We start from the raw sequence: 20,563 nt of genomic DNA on the forward strand, positions 1-20,563 counted from the left end.
TATAGTTACTTAGAATCTCAATTCTATAAGTCAACTAACATACGTCAAAGTTAGTGAATTAGCCTGCTGATGGTCAGTGATTATTCTATAAATGAAACACCCATTCTATTGCTAATATTTTATTAGTTCAACTTCCAACACATAGCAACATTATAAAAGGCAGGGACGACATCTATAAGTAACCGACCAATATATAAATACATGTATAATTATTTTTAACTGTGTGAATATTAAATTAACATTGCCCATAGAAAACGTTAACAAACAGAAGAGTTGTAAATCAGGAGGAAATTATAAAAAAGTTGTCAAGTAATATTTTTGAATGTAATTTTGTTGCTATAACCCGGATTGCAATAAAGAATCGAATAATCTTATTTATAAAAATCGGCTCTGTAGTTTAAATTCCAAGATTAAACATATACATATAAGAAGTTAAAATAATAGTACCCAATTCGGTATATTAATCGAATTCGGGAGGAAAAGATTTGAAATCGTCGTTTTATTCAGTCCAAGCATATCGTAATATTTAATACAAATCGTTTTAAATATATATTTACACTTTAGAAATAGCACCTTCCATTGTGGTCCAAGAGACTGTAGACAACTACAGGCAGGTGCTTGATAAAAAGTTTAGGAAACTTATTATAGCTTGAAGTTGAATATTGAGAATAGTTTGAAAAGTTAAATCGGGCATTGTCTTGGTTTCCATAATCAGATGTTGGCCGTAAATGATTATAGGGGAACACCTATGGAGGTTTTCAATATTATAAAAAATATAAAATTTCTTCATATTCTGTATATTATACCTATATTCGAATTAAGAATCGTCTTTTTAGCAAACAGTTTAAAATAACAACAAAATCTTTATTTAGCTATAACGATAATAAGTACTGTGAGAAAAAATGGATGAAAAATAGCATATGGCTATCACAAGTGACGTGGCTTTCTAGTGGCTCAAAAGAATTTTCTAAATCGGTTCTGTAGATCCAGAGATTACCTCCTACAACACTCCAAACTACCTCTTTATAAAATAATATAGCAGTATAGATGAGAGAGATGATCGTTTGTAACTCAATCTGGCGTGATACGAATTTAAATTAAAATTTTCTTTTAATAAAAATCTTTAAAAAAAAATTAAAAACTTAAATCGTAAATCACCAGTAAATTAAGAATTCAACGTCAACGTTAGAAGAAAATGTATAAATAACATGTTAATTAAAATATGGCAGTTAAAAATATAATCCATATTTTTTGGTATTAAGCACACATCCTAAATTCCCCACGCGCTCTCACATTGTACATAGCGCTGTATCATTTAGCACCCAACAAGATCGCAGTCAAACGCAAATCTATGTACTAACACGAGATAAATAATAATGCATTCAAATGCTTCAAGTGTTTTAAACGTTATCAGTTATCCTAACACGTAAATAGTAATATTCTGAATAATTACATGGTAATTTCTCTTAGTTTGTCTTAATAATATGGCTGGAATAAAACAAACTGCTATGGTGACACTAGAAATGACCTTTATTTTTTTAATATTTTGTTTATTATTAACCCCCGACGCAAAAAGAGGGGTGTTATAAGTTTGACATGTCTGTCTGTCTGTATGTGGCATAGCTCCCGAACGGATGAAGCGATTTCTTTTTATCAAAGGTGACTTACTGGCGACTGTTCTTGATTTGATAAAAATCTGTTGAGCCGTTTAGTTGTGGGGGTTGAAAGTGGGGAAGAACAACCGAATGTCTGCAAATATACTCAAGTGGGGTCTCAAATGAAAGCCCACTGAAAGAGGATTTTGACGACTTGACCGATAATTGAATTAATAATTTAATGACATTCGGGGGTTTAAAAATTTTCAATTTTATCATTATTAGTAAAACAAAAACTACGTATCTAATAGTATTTTTTTTATAAAAGTAGTTGCGGGTAAAAGCTATGTGATTATAAAACGGTTCTGTTTTTGTACGTACGTACATCCAGAACCCAAAAAGATTCCATATATTTTTGTCTCTAGCCGTTCTGGGAGTTAATTACCTGAACTTTTTTCATTAGAAATTAAAGGTTTTCGCTTATAAAGAACAAGAGTGGATTGATAACCAATACACTCTAATATAAAGATAGATAAATTATTCTACAAATGTTTTTTTTTAGTTAAAAAATATTAGTTATGCAGTTCGGCTCCTATATCCGGTCCGGAGTTATGGGAAATACTCCCGAGCACCCTGTATAAGAAGAATCAGTATACTAAAGTAGCACTAACCTTGGCGCCGGTGCGGTTCCACACGAGCACCTTGTGTCCGGAGTTGAGCAGGTTCTTCACGATGCCGCCGCCCATGATGCCGAGCCCGAGGAAGCCGAACTTCATCTGGCTGGCCTTGATGTTCTTCTCCAGCAGCGTCTCCGACACGTTCTCCAGGTCCAGCGGTGGGGTTTCCTGGTCACACCGGACATGGTCAGTTTTAATTAAATAAAGTAGAACAGTAGACTTTTGAGAAATCTCTACAGTAAATTAATTTATTTGTAAACTTGGAAACAGCCATTCCAGTTCTAAAAATTTTTTTTAAAGAGGGTTTTTTTATTCCCAAATCCTAGATCAGTCAGCCAGTTGCTGTTCTAAAAAAAAAAACCTAAAAAATCGCCAATTTTGTCAAAATCGGCCATTTGTTTTTACGATACGTTAAGGAAAATGTTAGAAAAAGGGTTTTTTAAACTCCCAAATCCTTCGTCAGATTAGTGCGAATCTTGATTTCTTGTGAATTTATTATTCCTTGACTTATACCATATTTTTGAAAAATTGAATATTATAAATTATTTTTCAGTATAACTACCAAATTTGATCATATTTAGATTTACTATACGATTTGAACCATTCAAACTTTCAGATTTCGAGAAATCTCAAATTGTATCAAGTCAATTTAAATTTGTTTATTGGTAGAAAAACTTTTTAGGAAGTTGCAGGTCTAGCTAGAGAGTCAACCGTTTTACAATTTTTTTAACTGCCTCGTTGATCCGGTAGTTTCAAATAATGATTTAAGTTGGGCTATGAAAATGCGACCCTCTAAAACCTCCCATTCTATTAAAAAAACGTTAATTTCAGTTTCTAAAATGACATATATACATGAGAGTATGGAACTTCTTTTTAACCCCCGACGCAAAAAAAAGGGGTGTTATAAGTTTGACGTGTCTGTCTGTCTGTGGCACCATAGCTCCCGAACGTGTGAAGCGATTACAATTTAGTTTTTTTTGTATGAAAGGTGACTTACGGGCGAGTGTTCTTAGACATGTTTGATGAAAACCATGTTCCACCAAAACCATGCTCAAACATGTCTAAGAAACATGCTAATGTTTGATGAAAACCATTAGACATGTTTCTTAGACATGTTTGAGCTGTTTAAAAGTTGGGGTTCGAAAGTGGGGAAGAACAACCGAATGTCTGCAAATATACTCGAGTGGGGTCTCAAATGAAACTGCACTGAAAGAGAATATTGAAGACTTGATCAAGAGTATAATTAATAATTTCATGACCTTCAGGGGTTTTTCATAATTTTAAATTTTATGTTATCGTATTATAGGATATTGAGGTTTTTATTGAAGAGAGATTGATTGATGAGATTTTTATGCTCGAAACAACAGATTTTTGCACACCCGTGTGTAAATCCAAGGGATAGCAATACGTAATGCACTCACAGGCCTCAGTATGTTGGAGGGGCGATGCAGAAGGCTGGACTTCTTGGAGAAGGAGTGGTTCAGCATGGACGGCTTCTCGTTGGCCAGGTCGCAGTCGGTGAAGGAGCGCGACAGCGGCTTGGCCTTCTTGCGCGGCGTCGCCTTGATGCTGGCGGACGACGAGCGCTTCGCCGACTTCACCTTTGAAATGCCCAAACGAATCTATAAATATCAAAATGCATCAGTACCCATATTGCTAATGCTAACATCTATATAAATATAAATATAAAAGAAAATCGTGTTAGTTACACTAATAGATAAATTTAAGATAGTAGGCAGATATTGTAAAACTTTTTGAAGAAAAAGTTGGAATGTGTTCACTTTAATAAAAAAATCTTGTATTGAAAATTCAGCACCTCCCGTATATTTTTTACCAGCCACTTTGTAACTACAAAGAGTAGAGATAAGTTCTATATTCATTTACAAGCCTCGGTAACTGTGCAAGTTTTTAAAATAATGGTACAATCAATTTCATACATTTTTTTTAATAAGGTCATCTTAACGTAAGAAAAATCATTATTACACACATTATTTCTATAAGTAGCATTAAAGTACATTAGTAATTTAATTCGTTATTTTTAACAAAAATCTTTTTTTTTATTTTTTTAATCAGATCTTTAAAATCTTTATTACAGCAGCTACATCATAAATTACGGGACATCCTGTATACTGCGTTTACGGTCACTATGCACACTAAAAACAGAAAAATAAAATCTAATTAACATGAAAATTTAACACACTTCAAAAATGCATTACTCTAAAAAGCGGCGATGCTATGCTAAAATAGGCTCTTAAAGTTGAAATATGTTAAAAAGATTTTATTTTCTTTTTTTTAGTAAAACTTTTTTATGCATGCTTGAGAGAAGTCAGTTGGTGAATGTGTAACGCGATCTTTACGAAAAGTGTGATCGGGCGAACCAACTTCATTCGTATCTAAAGCACACCCGATGCTGTTGTACCTATTTCATTTATGACAGGTCAGCCCTTGACATTTATTTTAGCTATACCCCTGACGGTTTCTACCATCGTACTGAAACACTAAATCGCTTGGCGGTAAATCGTTAAAATATTGTTTTAATCAGGACAATATGACTGAAAAGATTTTTTTTAACATGTACCTATGGGTTGAGGAGGAATCAATCCTCCTCAACCCACAGGTATTTTTAGGCTGCTTATAACAACACTATAAAGTACTGTACATGTTATGAGCCTGTGCTAATAAAATTTGTTACTGGCTCGGAGACTATATTTGTTAAAAATTACTTATTTTTTTGTCAAGGGCTAACTTGTCATTGAGAATAAAAAACTGTTAGTTAAACAAATACAGACAGACTGATGTTTAGAGTCAAATATTAATGAAGGATGGATGGAGTTTTAATAATTTACTAAAGTTTATTAAATTTTTTTTTTTAATTTCATAAAAAATGTCATTGTTAGTAATGTAACTTATATTACCTGTGTTAGACTCATGCAATCAACCAATACACACGGAGTCATGCAATCAACTCTCGACTCTATTACCTTGGGCGTGGAGCTCTTTTTCTTCACCTCGGGCGTGGCGGCCTCCTCCTCCGCCGGCTTCTCATCGGAGGTATTCTCCTCTTCGGTGCCCTCGCTCTTCAACTTGTCGAAGTCCTCCTCAGGGTTGCGGACATGTTCGTCCAAGTCTCCGAATTTCTACGACAAATATTACGGCGATTAAAATTATACCTAAACTAGCTGACGCCCCACGGTTTCACACGCTTAGGTACCGTTCCCGTGAGAATCTATACTAATATTATAAAGCTGAAGAGTTTGTTTGTTTGATTAAACGCGCTAATCTCAGGAACTACTGGTCCGATTTGAAAAATTGTTTTAGTGTTAGATAAGCCTATTTATCGAGGAAGGCTACAGGCTATTATCTCCATACTCCTATGGGAACGAAAACCACGCGGGTGAAACAGAGCGGGGTCAGCTAGTACAGGGATAAAATGTACCAGATGACACTCATAAATAACGTGTCTTTCTAGTTTAGAAAAAAAATCATCTAAATAAAAATATATAGCTATAGCTTGGCAAGTGCGTAGATGACACTCCCATGATATGCGGGCGACGGGAGGGGAAGGACTGCGTGTCGCACAATAGTGGCGTATACTTTCAAATTACAAAAAGCAAAATTATTTTTGAAACTATACACTTTTATCGCATATATTTTCCAGTTACGCGCGCTTGCATTTTAAGCGAAACATATACTGCACTAGTCACCGTAAATAAATTTTGTAAAAATCTAGAGTTATACTAAAGCCATACTTGAGGAGTACTGTTTACCAACAAATTAAAAATGAGGGTATAATATGGCTTTAGTATAGGTTAGGTGCCCGGCAAACAATCCAGGTGCTGCTTAGTTCAGTGTTACGTTATAAACTGTTATTTCACTGAACCAATTCAGGCATTTGTTCAATTCACTACATTTCTTTAGGGAAAAGATAAAATAATGTTGTTATTACCCAGGTACAACGAAGCAGTTTATCAAAATGTGGCGTATCCAAAAATGGCAGCTTAGTCGTCTTTGCGACGTTAGCACCAGCGTTATTAAACATCCTTACGATTCTACCTAAGAGTTTATAATTTGATAACACTGTAAGAAATGCATTAAAAATACCGTTTTTAACCGACTTCAAAAAGGAGGAGGTTCTCAATTCGGTCGGTATTTTTTTTTTTTTTTATGTATGTACACCGATTACTCAAAGACGCCTGGACCGATTTCAAAAATTCTTTTTTTGTTTGAAACGGTATAGTCCCCATTTGGTCCCATTGCCATCATGTCAAGATCTGATGATGGAATCCTGGAGAAATTGAGGGGAACTTTCGAAAATTATATGGGTGTCTACTGTGTTCGTAAACTTTTCCATTTAGTACTTTTAAGCACTACAATTTCATGAAGGTTTAAAATCGATCTAATGATGGAGCCATAAAACAGACGAGGGAACTCCTCGGCGATTTGCAGCAGTTACCTTGTGTTTGGGCTTGATTCATTTGTATTAATGAGAACTTTCCACATAGATAGGTTGTGACTGTCATTTAGGGGTCTGATGATGAAGATCAAGGTCAATTAAAGGAACTCCTTAACAGTTTACAGTAACTACCTTGTGTATGGACTTGATTAATTCGTATTGCTGAGAACTTTCTACTTAGATGGGTTGTGACTGTCATTAGGGGTCTGATGTATTCGTTTCAGATGAAATTTTACACTAAAAATGGAAAAATAATAAAAATTTTAATAAAAAAAATACAACCGACTTCAAAACCTAAAAACGTACCCACTAAACTAAAAAGCGAAAAATAACATCATAATATGTGCTACCTGCTGATCAGTATGAAGGCGGTGCTTAGCCGGTGTTGTCTTAATTTAAGCCATTTCTAGGTTTTGAAGTCGGTTGTATTTTTTTTATTAAAATTTTTATTATTCTACTCCCATTTCGTAATGTACTCAATATAAAATCTCAAACCATATCACAAAGCTATTCATTCCTACAGGTCGTTCATTACCACACGGGTAAACCGTGCTACAATGACTTTTTTTTTTTCTATATTTTATATAAATAAATATGTAGTTCCATGGCATTGATTACAAAAATTCCTTACATGAAACTAAATCTAGGAGGCCTTGTCCAACGTCAATAATTACGAGTATATATTATTTACCAAGTTTTATTAATTCTTTTGTTTCTTTTATCATGGTCGTAGGAAAAGTATTGTATGCCACTTGACGTAATTAGCCACTGTAGCACGTGGCACGAGTCCCTCCGTTCAAAGCTAACGCTTTATAAAACCACGATCCGTCCGATCTTAACCTACCCTAGTATAGTGTTTGCCCGCCGACCCATAAAGACTCTTAAGCCGCTCCAAACATTGCAAACCCGGTTTCTGCGACAAATCACGGGCGCACCGTGGTTTGTACGCAATAACGACCTCCATAGAGACTTAGATTTACCTTCAATAGCTAGTTACATGAAACAGCTCTCTCGAAACTATGTCGACAGAGCTGCCATCCATCCCAACCAACTAGTGGTTGAGGCCTGCAACTACACTCCCAACCTTAACGCTAACTTCAAGCAGTTGCGTCCCAAAAACGTCCTTTACGATCCAGACGATGACATGACGACCGACAATGCTTCCCGCAACACAATCACAAGCTACACAGCGTCTTCGCCGGCGAAGACGAGGTCCCCGATAACCCGTTACCCGGACGTGGGTTTTCTAACTCACGATCTCGGGGGGGTCCGGACTGATTCACTCAGGCCACGGTTACACCTTCCCGAATGGCTCTCTAAGCCGAGGTCCGAGTCTCATAGGAGACACCCTTAGAGTCGTTCCTTCCTCTTTCTTTATTTCAGCCTTCGGGTCTCATCAGGCGATGCTTCTGCGCTCGCCCAACCCCCCGGTGACGTCGTAGTGGTCCCACATGCAGCCATCGGCACTTACTCAACACGAAAAAAAAACGTGGCACGAGTAGACAGCACGAGTGTTTCTCCCACAGTGTGTCGCCCACATATCATGAGAGTGTTATCAACGAACTTGCCAGACACAGTTTTTTTTTAGTTTTACAGAGTACAAGTTCTTTTTATGGTTTTAGCTTCAGGTGGCGGCGGGGATGGCTGTCGCGTGCGCCCGTGTGTACTTACACTTACAATAAAGCCAAACTCGATGTGCAATGTTTATCAACAAACAAATTATAATTGAGGCTAATATACGCAAGTAAGTAGATATTGTAAAACATTTTGAAGAAAAAAGTGGGAATGTGCACACTTCTTTCTTGTATTGAAAATTCAGCATCTCCCATACATTTATACCAGCAACTTTGTAACTACAAAGAGTAGAAAGTACCTTGGAAGATGGATGGAACACTTCGGTTTTTTTACAGGATATTTTTTTTTTAAATCGAGTCATATTAATGAAAGAAAAATATAATAAATAATTAAAGAAAATGAATTTGATTAATAAACTTAGAATAATTAGATGTCATTTATATCTTTGGAATAACCTTTTATAAGAAAAAAAATCGTAATTTAAAATAAACTAGCGGATGTAAACTTTCAACTACTCCTACCCAACTCTACCCCTACCCTACCCTACCCCTACCCTACCCCTACCTTTTCCTGAATTTTCTTTGCTATAAACCTCACGGAGCCCGAGACCTTTCCAACGAATGCAAAACCGTGGAAATCGGTTCGTGCTTTCTGGAGTTATAGCGTCAGGAAGGAAAACCCGACTTATTTTTTTTTAAATAAATTAGGTTTGAAATGACATAAGTTTTCTACCTTCATTTCTAATTATATAATTGTTATGGGCCACGGCCATGTACGGGCCAGCGTGATGGTTATTAGCCTAACCTGTTGAGACTAGTGCTCAACAATGAGCCGATTATTAATGTAACATTATAGGTTTTTAATGATGATGAATGATGATAGGTACATTGTTTGAGCCATGATAGCCCAGTGGATATGACCTCTGCCTCCAATTCCGGAGGGTCTGGGTTCGAATCCGGCATGCACCTCCAACTTTTTCAGTTGTGTGCCTTTAAGTAATTAAATATCATGTGTCTCAATCGGTGAAGGAAAACATCCTGAGGAAACCTGCATACCAAAGAATTATCTTAATTCAAAAATAACAAATTAAAGAATATAGTTTGTTAATGATGATGAATGATGATAGGTACGTAGTTTGATCCAGAAAATACTCGCTATTGAATACAAACAGTGAAACCCACCTCCGGGTGCTCGATGTATTCCTCGATCTGGGCCACAGCCTCTTTAAAAGCGGCGGTCTTGCTGGACTTGATCAACTGCTCTTTGTGCTCGTGGTACGGCTTGATGTTGTGCTCCTCGATCCAGGCACTGTTGAATACAAGCAGGTGTTACTATCCGGAAGTTTATTATGAACAATGAATAGTTATTTTTAATTTTTTAATTATATGAAATTGACTCGCTTGACCTATTGAATACTGGCAGGCGTTACTATTCGGAAGTTCATTATGAACAGTGTTTTTTTTTGTATATATACAGGTTGTTGCGGATTTCCCATAACTTCAAGGTGTTGAGAAGTCCACTTATAGGAGCCATACTGCATAACTAAATTTTTTCAACTAAAAAAAAAACTTTTTATATTTTCCTTTACGCCTTGCATTTTAAAATACTTAATCGTAGTGGTATGTATGTTGATATTTACGAGATATTGCAACTGGCACTCGGCACTTCACTAGTAAGCTACTTCATTATATTTATCAATGAATAAGTTTGGCTAGGTCATAATATAAGGATGCGATATAAGGAACACAATTTAAGATCTATTTCCTAACCTATGGTCGAAATTTTCTTAGATGACTTTTTTACACAACAATAATGGCCGACTATGAATCAAAGACAATCAGTAGGGTTGAGAAGTTAACGGCGGGCATCGGAACGATATCAAGTAGGTATCGTTATAACTGAAATACCTAAACTAAAATATCCGTTACTATACTACGTTATCTTAAAAGGGAACGTATAGTAACGTTTTTCGCTTGTGTGCATTTTAAGAAATTAAATATCACGTGTCACAAACGGTGAACGGTGCACGGTTTATGCCTATGGGTACGCGTGGTTAAGAAATGGGGTAATCTTTTTTTTATTATTATTATAAATATACTTAAACAATACACATCACTATCTAGCCTCAAAGTAAGCATACAGAGTAGCTTGTGTTATGGGTGCTAAGATAATTGATATTATAATATTAATATACAATTATATACTACATATAAATATATAATGTATAAATACGCTACATATACACTTATATAATGTATAAATACACACAGACACTTCAAAAATCTCAATCTCATCACACAAATATTTTCCAGTTGTGGGAATCGAACCCACAGCCGTGGATGCAGAAAGCAGGGTCACTACCCACTGCGCCACGCGGCCGTCTCTTTCTTTAATCTTTTGGGGACGTACTAACGTCCAAGATTTGCTTATACTTCAAAAAAGTGTGCACGTATCCACGTACATACTGGGTGTAAGGGACATGATACCGAAAACTGCATGAAGTTTAGTTTCCACAACGATATTTTAAATACCAATTACGTTTTTATTTTGAGCACGCAATGTACAGCGAATAATGCGATAACAACGCTCCGCAATCTACTGCGTACGTACACGTAGGTACGTACGCATCGACAGCAAATCGGCTGGCTACACTTACCTATCTAATACCTATTTTTTATACTTTACAAGTTTTTAACTAGGTACAGGTAGTTAACTTACTTCAGGTTGTTTCTCGTTTACGAGACGTTATGTCGTCGTAGTAGGTACGATATTCATGAGTACTAAATTGATTTGATCTAAGCATTTCAAGACTTCTCAGTCAACACACACAAACACACACAATACAAACGACACAATTGTATGAGTATTCGTTACAGAAAATCACTACTAACAGAACATAAAACATACACAAAAGTTTTTGAATTTTGGTTTGTTTGTCAACAGACCGCCGAACACGAACTAAAGAAAAAATAGCGTAGCGTCTAGCGAAAGGACCTATAATAGTTTCAATATTTTGAAAATACCTATTAACCGCGCCGCGTGGCTTAGGTTAGAGAGAGATAGCAATTATTTTCCTTGGCACCGGCGGCGGTCGGCAATACAACGTCGCGCAGTTTGTTTGTGACTTTGTATATATACCTATTAGTCGTGACCTGCCTATTTGACCTCTTGCAAAACAGCTGATCGCGCGCAAATAAAATTTACATTGCTAGTTTTTGTTAAAAATCTTGATTTGACGATTTTTATTAAAAATCGTATTGAGATAGATGAAATAAGTACTTCTAAGCTGTAATTAGTTAAAAAAAACTGTAAAAAAAATTTCAATATCGTGAAAAGACCGACAAAAAATTTCAACGCTGAGAGACTCAAAATCATGTACTGAACCACTGGATTAAGTTTTCGTTAGCATGCCCCTTACACCCAGTATAGGTAACCGTATTTGAATAAACTAAAACTGTAGACTCTGCCCTGCATGTATATTTTTGAAATATGTAAAATAGTCAGAAAAAAAGTTAATTATTACGAAAAGTCTTATAGAGCACGGCGTTTCCATGAAAAAAAAACTCATTTACCCTTCTTCATAATTATTACTCTACAGCTACAACTTAATGTTATCCATGCCAGTGTTTGAATAATGCTACTATTCGTAAGATATCTTTTACGCTATAGAATAACGTGAGCATATTTATTGTATAACATTTTCATTAAAAAACTATTTTTTAAAATAAAATGATTATAAAATATCAATTTTCCATCTTTAAACTAACAACATATCAATTATTAAAGAATCATTCATTATCATTTATCGATAAGTTAACGCTCGATGTTATTTACCCATCCTTGCTTTTCATAGACAATCTAGCGTAACGAAATGTCAAATTGCCGTAATCGTAGTTAAGCTGTGCAAATTAATCTCGTTGTGATTTTGTTTTTCAGAAAATAAATGTGAATAAATCGTAAATTCGGTGTAGTTTTTGGTGTAATTCGTACTGTACGCGTATAATAAAGGATTTAGACACTTTGTTCTTTAGAAATTACGTATAACGTAAGTGAAATGTGTGATTTTAGTGACAAGACGGGTTTGTTTTGTTCATAAGACTTCTAAGAAAATATCGACCATAACCCCTCTCATTCGGAGAGGAGACTTGAGCTCGGCAGTGAGCCGAATATGGGTTGAGGATGATGATGATGACTCTTTTCTTAAAAATGGCCAGGTTCTAAGAATCAGGAAACATACTTCGGGAGAATACGAGTTCTAGGAACGTCAATGACAGGGATGAAATCATGATTTGTATTTGTGTTCTGTCAAGGCGCTGCTGTATTTATGTATGTATATACATAAATATATATGCAGTATTTGTGTATCTACCATCAACAGCCTGTATTCGTCTACTGCTGAACATAGGCCTTTCCGAGAGCGCGCCACCACACACGATCCTCCGCCTTCCTCATCCAGCCACTTCCCACTACCTTCTTGATGTATCTATCATTTGTGTATTATCAATTAATTACGGGACACCCTGTATATTTTTTATATTATACTTCAGGACGTTCGCGACTTCGTTAATCATGGATTTATCTAGGATAAAAACTAGCCTATGTGTCAAACCAAGCTAAAATATATTTTCATTCCAAATTTCAGCCAAATCGATTGAGTAGCTACAGCGTAAAGGAGGTACAAACATACACACAAACTTTCGCCTATTATACTAAAATATTAGTGTGATTAGTGTGTTATACGAGCGCTTGGCTGCAACCCCTTCCTTCGTTCCCATACTCCTCAGAAACGGCTTTACCGATTCTTATGAAATTGTTTTCAGCATATTCAGCAAGTCTGAGAATCGTCTACTATCTCTTTTTCAAACCCCTAAGTGATAAGGGATGTCCCAAAAAAAAAAAATTCATTTTATTTTTTTATTATGTGGCATTATAAATACATACAAAAATGCTTTTTAATAGTCATTTTAATAGTTTTATCATTTTTACCCGCTCGGCGCTCGATAACGTCAATTACTTGGTAAGTAGGGATAGGATAGTGGTAGGGAATGAGTAAAAGCTTGACCGGGTCCGGATTAGCTATCAGCCTGTGAAAGTTTCGTCAAAATGGATCATGTTATTTTAGAGATTACGCGGAACTAACAGACAGACATGCAGATGAAAAATTGCTTTTTTTTAAATAATTACCGTCCATATGTTTATACCTATGCATTTAATGAAAAGCTGTTAATTTCAAAATTATACAAGTCAATTTTATTTACGTACTAGCAGACGCCGCGCGGTTTCACCCGCGTTCCCGTTGCAGTAGGAATACGGGGATAAAATATAGTCCACAGCACTCGGGGATAGTTTTTTTTTCTGATTGTGTAAGTGCCGTAGGTTCCTTATGGGACCTCAGCGGCGTCACCGGGGGGTTTGGGCGAGCGCAGAAGCATCGCCTGATGGGGCCTGAAGGCAGAAGCAGAGTAGATGGGCGGAACGACTCTCTAAGGGCGTCTCCTCTGAGATTCGGGGATAGTAGTTTCCAAACATCGGTTCAGTAGTTTCAGCCTATTCAATGCGAACAAACAAACCGTGTGTTTGTGTTTGTTTGCATGTCTGTCTTATCCACACAATGCTCTACTCACGCAAATAATCGCTACGCCCCGTACTAGTTAGTCCGAAAAACCGACTACAGGGAGCGGTGGGCAGGACGAGCGGCATGAAACGCTGCAGCAGGAGTAACGTGGCCACACGACGTCTCTGCCTACTTCACACACCACTCGAGCAGTGCGTGGCGGGCCCTTTCGTCCTTTACGATCCTGACGATGACATAACGAACGACAATGCTTCCCAGGCAACACAAACACGAGCTACACAGCGTCTTCGCCGGCGAAGACGAGGTCCCCGATATCTGACGTCACCCAGACGTGGGCTTTTTAACTCAAAATCTCGGGGGCGCCCGGACTGATACACTCAGGCCAAAACACCCTTCCCGAACGGCCCTCTAAGTCGAGGTCAGAGTCTCAGAGGAGACGCGCTTAGAGAGTCGTTCCGCCCATCTACTCTGCTTCTGCCTTCGGGCCTCATCAGGCATGCTTCTGCGCTCGCCCGAACCCCCCGGTGGCGTCACTGAGGTCCCATAAGGAGCCTACTGCACTTACACAATCAGAAAAAAAAAAAGTGGCGGGCCCTTTACATTGTGATACATTGTATCGCTATGTGATACACTATCGCTATGTGACACACTGTATCGCTATGTGACACACTGTATCGCTATGTGACACACTGTATCGCTATGAGATACACTGTATCGCTATGTAACACACTGTATCGCTATGTGACACACTGTATCGCTATGTGATACACATAGAGATATCGAGTCGTGGATTTCTACGACATCTAACCATAGTTGTATGGTAGGTGTCCACAGATTCGCATTGTACTCATACGTATCGGACCTCAGACCACGAGTGCGATACAGGTCCTTCTATAATTGGTCTGAGTATCGGACGCATCGTAGATTCGTGAGATCCGTACCATGCGGATCAGTAGACGCACTTGTATGACATTCTATACAAAGAATAATACAATCCGTTATGCCTAGTTCGGACTAGTTTACTATTTTAGTCGAGTACGAACAATTTTTGGGCGGTAAATCCAAAAATTGTTCGTACTCGACTAAAATACTAAAGTAGTCCGAACTAGGCCTCAGGTACGATGCGTCTGTAACGTACGATGCGGATCTGTGGGCGCCTACGTTTACAAGGTACGATAATGCATGAAACTAATACAATTTACACGACGCGATACGATGTCGTGCCTATCGCGTTTGTATTGTAATCGGCAGTTTATCAGCAGTTCTGTGAGTAGAGTCTAAAACTGGCCATATCCTGAATCTTATCTAATCTAGATATTCATTATTATAGCTTGGCCAATTCGTTTGTAACACTCCCGATGGTCTGCGAGGGTCGGGAAGCGGGTAGCGATGACAGATAAACCCACAACTGATGCACCCCAATTGCAGCCTCGGCCCCGAGCGCACGACTTCACACCCGCGCAGTCCTTCCCTCCCCGTCGCCCGCATATCACGGGAGTGTCATCAAAAAACTTGCCAAGCTATTGCTGACGCCCCGCGGTTTCACCCGCGTAGTTCTCATTCCCATAAGAATACGGGGATGAAATATAGCCTATGATACTCACAAATAACGTGGCTTTCTATTGGTAAAAAATATTTAAAATCAGTTAAGTAGATCCAGAGATTAGCCCCTACAACCTCACAAATATGATTAAAGACTAGCTGACACCCCGCGGTTACACCCAAATAACATGGCTAAGTTCATAGATTACCCCCACAATACCACGAACTTTACCACCATTTTATTAGTATGTATAGGAGTATAGATTCAAGAATCCAACCAACAAGAAAGCATTAACAATAAATAAATAGTTTAAAAAAACTAAAAAAACACGCCTGAAACCCATATCACAGTGGTGCATTTAAAATAGCCTGTCTGCCATCTTGGACGTCCGCCATATTGGGTTTAAGTAACTTGAATATTTTTTTCGTATACCTGACAGCAAACCGCTGGATTCCAAACAGCCAGTCCGCCATCTTGGGGAGGCCGCCATATTGGATTTGTAATGACGTTTCTTAGCTAGTCATGTATTGGCATCAGAAATCAGAGCGTGTGCAAAATTTCATCTTAATCGAAGACCGGGAAGTGGGTCAAATTAAGATTCCAAGATTTTCTTACATACATAGTTACAAGTAAAGCTAATATAAGCGTGTTAATAATTTCCACTTTCGGAGGGGGATGATAGGGTAAATTTAATATGAATTAAATTTCTTATAAACACTAAAATATCTAAAATAATTTAAACGTACCCACGAAACTAAAAAGCGAAAAAGAATAAGATTTTAAAGTGTTTTCTATTTCTACCTACTGATTACTTTGAAGTCGGTGCAAAGCCCGTGCGGTGTTGATTTTAGCCATTACTCAAAAACCACATGTAAGAAACTGTGGGTACTTTATGTTATGAAGTCAATGGTACTTAATTTTTTTTAAACAAATTTGAATAATAAATTTATTTAATTAAAGGGTTCAAGGTGGGCCCAGTCATCATGTCAGAATTTGACTACCTTTCTAAAACTAGCGGACGATCGATGTAAAATTACAACCCCTATTTCACCCTCTTCTATTTATATTATCGCGAGTTTTACATATAATAAATAGTCCACTAATAATTTTATCTATACTTGGCGACCTCCGTGGCGCAGTGGTATACGCGGTGGATTTAGTGGATTTACAAGACAGAGGTCCTAGGTTCGATCCCCGGCTGGGCTGATTGAGGTTTTCTTAAGTGGTCCAGGTCTAGCTGCAAAGACGTACTGCCAAGCGATTTAACGTTCCGGTACGATGCCGTGTAGAAACCGCAATAGTCAAAGAGCCCATATACCCCAGACCTTCGTCATTTTATAAAAGCTGAAAGTCTGTCAACTCATGCTCCTACCATAAGTAATAAAAGTAGCCAATTATTGAGTTTGGATTGTATTGGCTTTGGAAGGTAGCAGGTTTTAAGGATCCAGACCCTCAACTGTTTAAAGTATAATTTTTTATGTTTTCCTCTGCATATTATGAGAAATTACATTATCAGTCGCCAGTCACTTAGCTTTGTGGAAACCCTTCAAAAAACACTATATAATTTTAAATTGGCCTAGCGAATGGAGATAACATTTTTCATAGATAAAAAATATAAAAAAATTCCACTTTATACTATGATCTTTGATGAACAAAAAAAAAATTGAAAAATCTTACTGGAACAGTTCAAAATCTGTAGATACTCGTATTATAGATATTATTTTGAAAATTTTAAATATATATGAACAATTTGTATTAAAAAAAAACTTCTATATGGGTGAAGTTTTGAAAAATATTGAATTACATTATTTTTAGTATTTTTCTGGTAATTGAAAAATAAAGGACTTTCCACACAAACATTCAACCCCTATTTCACCTCCTTCTGATTATATTTTCAAAGCAAGAAGTATACTATAACCTCTTAATATGCAAGCAAAAAGTATTCTATAACCTCCTTTGTATTATAGTCTCAAATTATGCGAAGCTTCATTTGAATTAATCCAGTAGTTTCAGCGTGATGCCTGGTCAATAAGAAGATGGACAGACAGACAGACTAAAAATAAAAAATATATATTTTTGGCTACAGTATTGATTATTACTACCATTTAAATTTTTTTAATATCTTTGACGTACAGAATTAGCCATTTTACAGTTACAGTTTTATTATAAGTATAGACAGATACCCAATAGAAGAGCTTGTGAATCCCAGCCATTCATCCTTTTATAAAAGCTCATGCTTCTATCATAAGTATGGTAGCCAATTATGGAGTTTGGACAGTGGTGGCTTTGTGAGGTAGCAGGTTTTAAGGTACCAGACCCTCAAACATCTAAGTATAAAGTATAATTTTGTTTATATTTTTATTGACATAATATGAGAAATAATATCCCCATTTGCCAGACACTTGGCTTCATGGCAACCTATCGCTAGAGATCCTTCAAAGTTTAACGAATCCTTCCTACGAAGTTTCAAATGAAATAGGGTTGCCGAGAAGCTAAGTGACTGGCGACTAGGAATATAATTTCTACCATACTTATAGTAAGAGCATAAGCTGACAAACTTTCAGCTTTTATAAAATGACAAAGGTCTGGGGTACACAGGCTCTTAGTCTATAAGTGGTTTACAGTGAATACAAAACATAGCTTCACAGAGAGACAATGCTGTCACATGCAAAGTCATGGGCTAACACAAATGATGTTTAACCTTATGCTAGATCATATTAAACGTAAAACAGTTATCTAATGACAGAACTTATTAAACAAATGCTGACAAACCTCTGTACAGAGTATGCATGTAGGAAAATACACTGATACACTGATTTATAGCCTTAATAGCTCAGTGTTAAGAGCGGTCAGACTCATTACCGAGGGGTGGTGGTTCGATTCCCCCCCCGTTGGTCAATTGTCATACTCACTATGAACACAGTCTTTCCCGACTAATTGGAGGGGAATAGGAATATTGGTTATGTTTAAAAAAAAAATATGGCAAATATTCTTTAAATGAAAAAAAAAACACTACTTGTAAGAAGATACTATGCTTAGATCTGGTGGAGTATCAGAACATAGCCCAGCCTAGACTCTTCTGCAATAATCCATGAGGTGTTTGATGACCTGGGATGCTTGCTAAGCTTCTGAGGTTTGTTAGCTCTAATGAGTTCTGCAGGGACCACCATAGGAGGGCCTACGCACAACATCCAACATAGTGGCAAAGTGTGAAAATACCCACATGGAAATCCATGGAATGCTCAGATTCCATCCCTCTTTCGCGTACCAATGTTTTTTGTCAACTTACTCAAGTTACTAAAATACATTATTCCAAATATCTTGTGTTAATCATGCTGATACATTGATTTGTGCATGACCTATCCACAGGGGTACCCACACCTTATTTCGGAGATGTCATATGAATCTTACTATATCTACTTTTTAACTAACAACTCTTTAGTATGCTGTTCACTGTACAAGATTGCGATGACCCGTAAAATTGATGTTGCATGTTTTTAACCAACTTTAAAAAAGGAGGACAAGAAGGTTCTTCTGCAAGTAATGTATATATTTTTTTATAAATGTTCATAATTTATTGTGCTTTCATATTTGCTTGGTAACTCTTATAGTGGTCCCATCATTAAGTTTCATGAGGTTGGTTGAATTTTTTGCAATATATTAAGTTTTCTTAAAAGATATATTTTTTTCAATACTTACTAGTTATTAGTCCCGAAGAAATAAATGCACTGGATATTTGTAGCCTTCTTCAGGGGCTTCAACTCGGGAGTCGGCACTGCAACCTGGAAAACGGACATGGGTTACATTATAGCATCTTTTGACACCAAAATAGACGTGCGCTATCTCTCTTTAATACCCATAACTCTCATATTGAGCGACAGTGACAACTAATAGGAATTAGGTTCTAAAGATTGTTTACATGCAATAATATTATTGTCCAACTTCAAACAGTTCCAAATAATTCTCAATTAGTTAGATACGTGATGCTTGTAGAGTTCATCGACGTTAGACACACATAGCGTCCAATTTTGATTGTAAGAAAATTTCCCGCTCATTGCAGCTACTACTAAAATTTGTATTCTAAATTACTTTAAATGGATAAAGATCACATTTGGTGCTTAAGATGAACCTCTTTAGCGGTATTAACAATCTTGAGTAAGCATTTTTAACGACAAAATAGCATATCGAGAAACTCACCCGGCCAGGCCAAGGGCTGAACCCCTTCATTTTCGCCCTGAAACAAGAATAAATATAACTCAAATTTCTTTAGATCTTATTTAATACACATTTATAGCTTTCTGTAACTAGTTTTAGCAACATACCAAACTAAATCACCAAGTTTGTATGCGACAGACATGACGTACGTCCACTTCTTTCCGATTTCCACGACGAACTGAATCAAAAACAATCTAGACCAACGTAAACTTTTCCGCGGATGAAACAAACAGCCAGGGTGTAATCAGTCTGTACATTACGACCTCAGTACAAATTGCATATGCCTCCTTAATTCCCTATTTGCTCAATAGATGGCGCTTTAAGACAAGACCAGCAGGACTCTGAGGTAATCTTAAGCCAGGTATTAAAAAAAAAATTATAACCTTGTGCGGCTTGTGACATTTTGTTTAATTTTGTAGACGAAACGGTTTTATTTCTGCTGCTTTCTTCATGGTGTTTTTTTTGCGTTGATCTTTCCCGACGACCTGGCTTTTTTTATGGATTTTGGTGACTGTTATAAACCGTTTTGACCTGTGCTTTACTTTGGATTCCGAGAACTCTGTTATACATGTCTTGTCTTGAGATTTAGTATTTATTGTATATTGTTAATTGGTGTAAGTCAACAAATATATTGTTAAGGGGTACCACTAGAGGTTTTGACGAAGATGACTCTATTCAAAGAGACGGAGTTGTTTATGTTCACAAAAGGAGAAACAATAAATAATTATATGTATCCCATTTGTGTTTTTATTATTTGTATCCGAATTCCTAAATCAAATAATAGAATTAAAGAACAGTTAATACTAGTAGGTAAACATTATGTTTATGTCTCTATGGATATAGGTTTATATACGTAATTCGACGCTCATTTTATACTTATGGGTATATATTATAATTGGTGTAGTTCTCTATCTGCTCACATGATGGCGC

The 20,563-nt window shown here is 36.8% G+C and overlaps 1 protein-coding gene across 3 annotated transcripts in view; it reads right to left on the reverse strand.

Moving 5' to 3' along the window:
- LOC112048469 (cytokine-like nuclear factor N-PAC) overlaps positions 1-19,862 on the reverse strand; it is an 85,822-nt gene extending 65,960 nt beyond the window's left edge. For 2 of the 3 annotated variants that reach the window (XM_024086000.2, XM_024085999.2), the window contains exons 1-7: positions 19,741-19,862; positions 19,616-19,652; positions 19,118-19,200; positions 9,482-9,608; positions 5,254-5,409; positions 3,694-3,894; positions 2,267-2,440 (exon numbers count right to left, since the gene is read on the reverse strand). In XM_024086000.2, the coding sequence (XP_023941768.1) occupies positions 2,267-2,440; positions 3,694-3,894; positions 5,254-5,409; positions 9,482-9,608; positions 19,118-19,200; positions 19,616-19,652; positions 19,741-19,775 (813 nt within the window). In that variant the 5' untranslated portion in view covers positions 19,776-19,862. The remainder of the gene's footprint in view (positions 1-2,266; positions 2,441-3,693; positions 3,895-5,253; positions 5,410-9,481; positions 9,609-19,117; positions 19,201-19,615; positions 19,653-19,740) is intronic. The other variant, XM_024086001.2, reaches the window with a different exon arrangement.
- Positions 19,863-20,563: the final 701 nt, after the last annotated feature.

Source organism: Bicyclus anynana, chromosome 23, assembly GCF_947172395.1.
Source record: "Bicyclus anynana chromosome 23, ilBicAnyn1.1, whole genome shotgun sequence".
Classification (NCBI taxonomy): domain Eukaryota; kingdom Metazoa; phylum Arthropoda; class Insecta; order Lepidoptera; family Nymphalidae; genus Bicyclus; species Bicyclus anynana.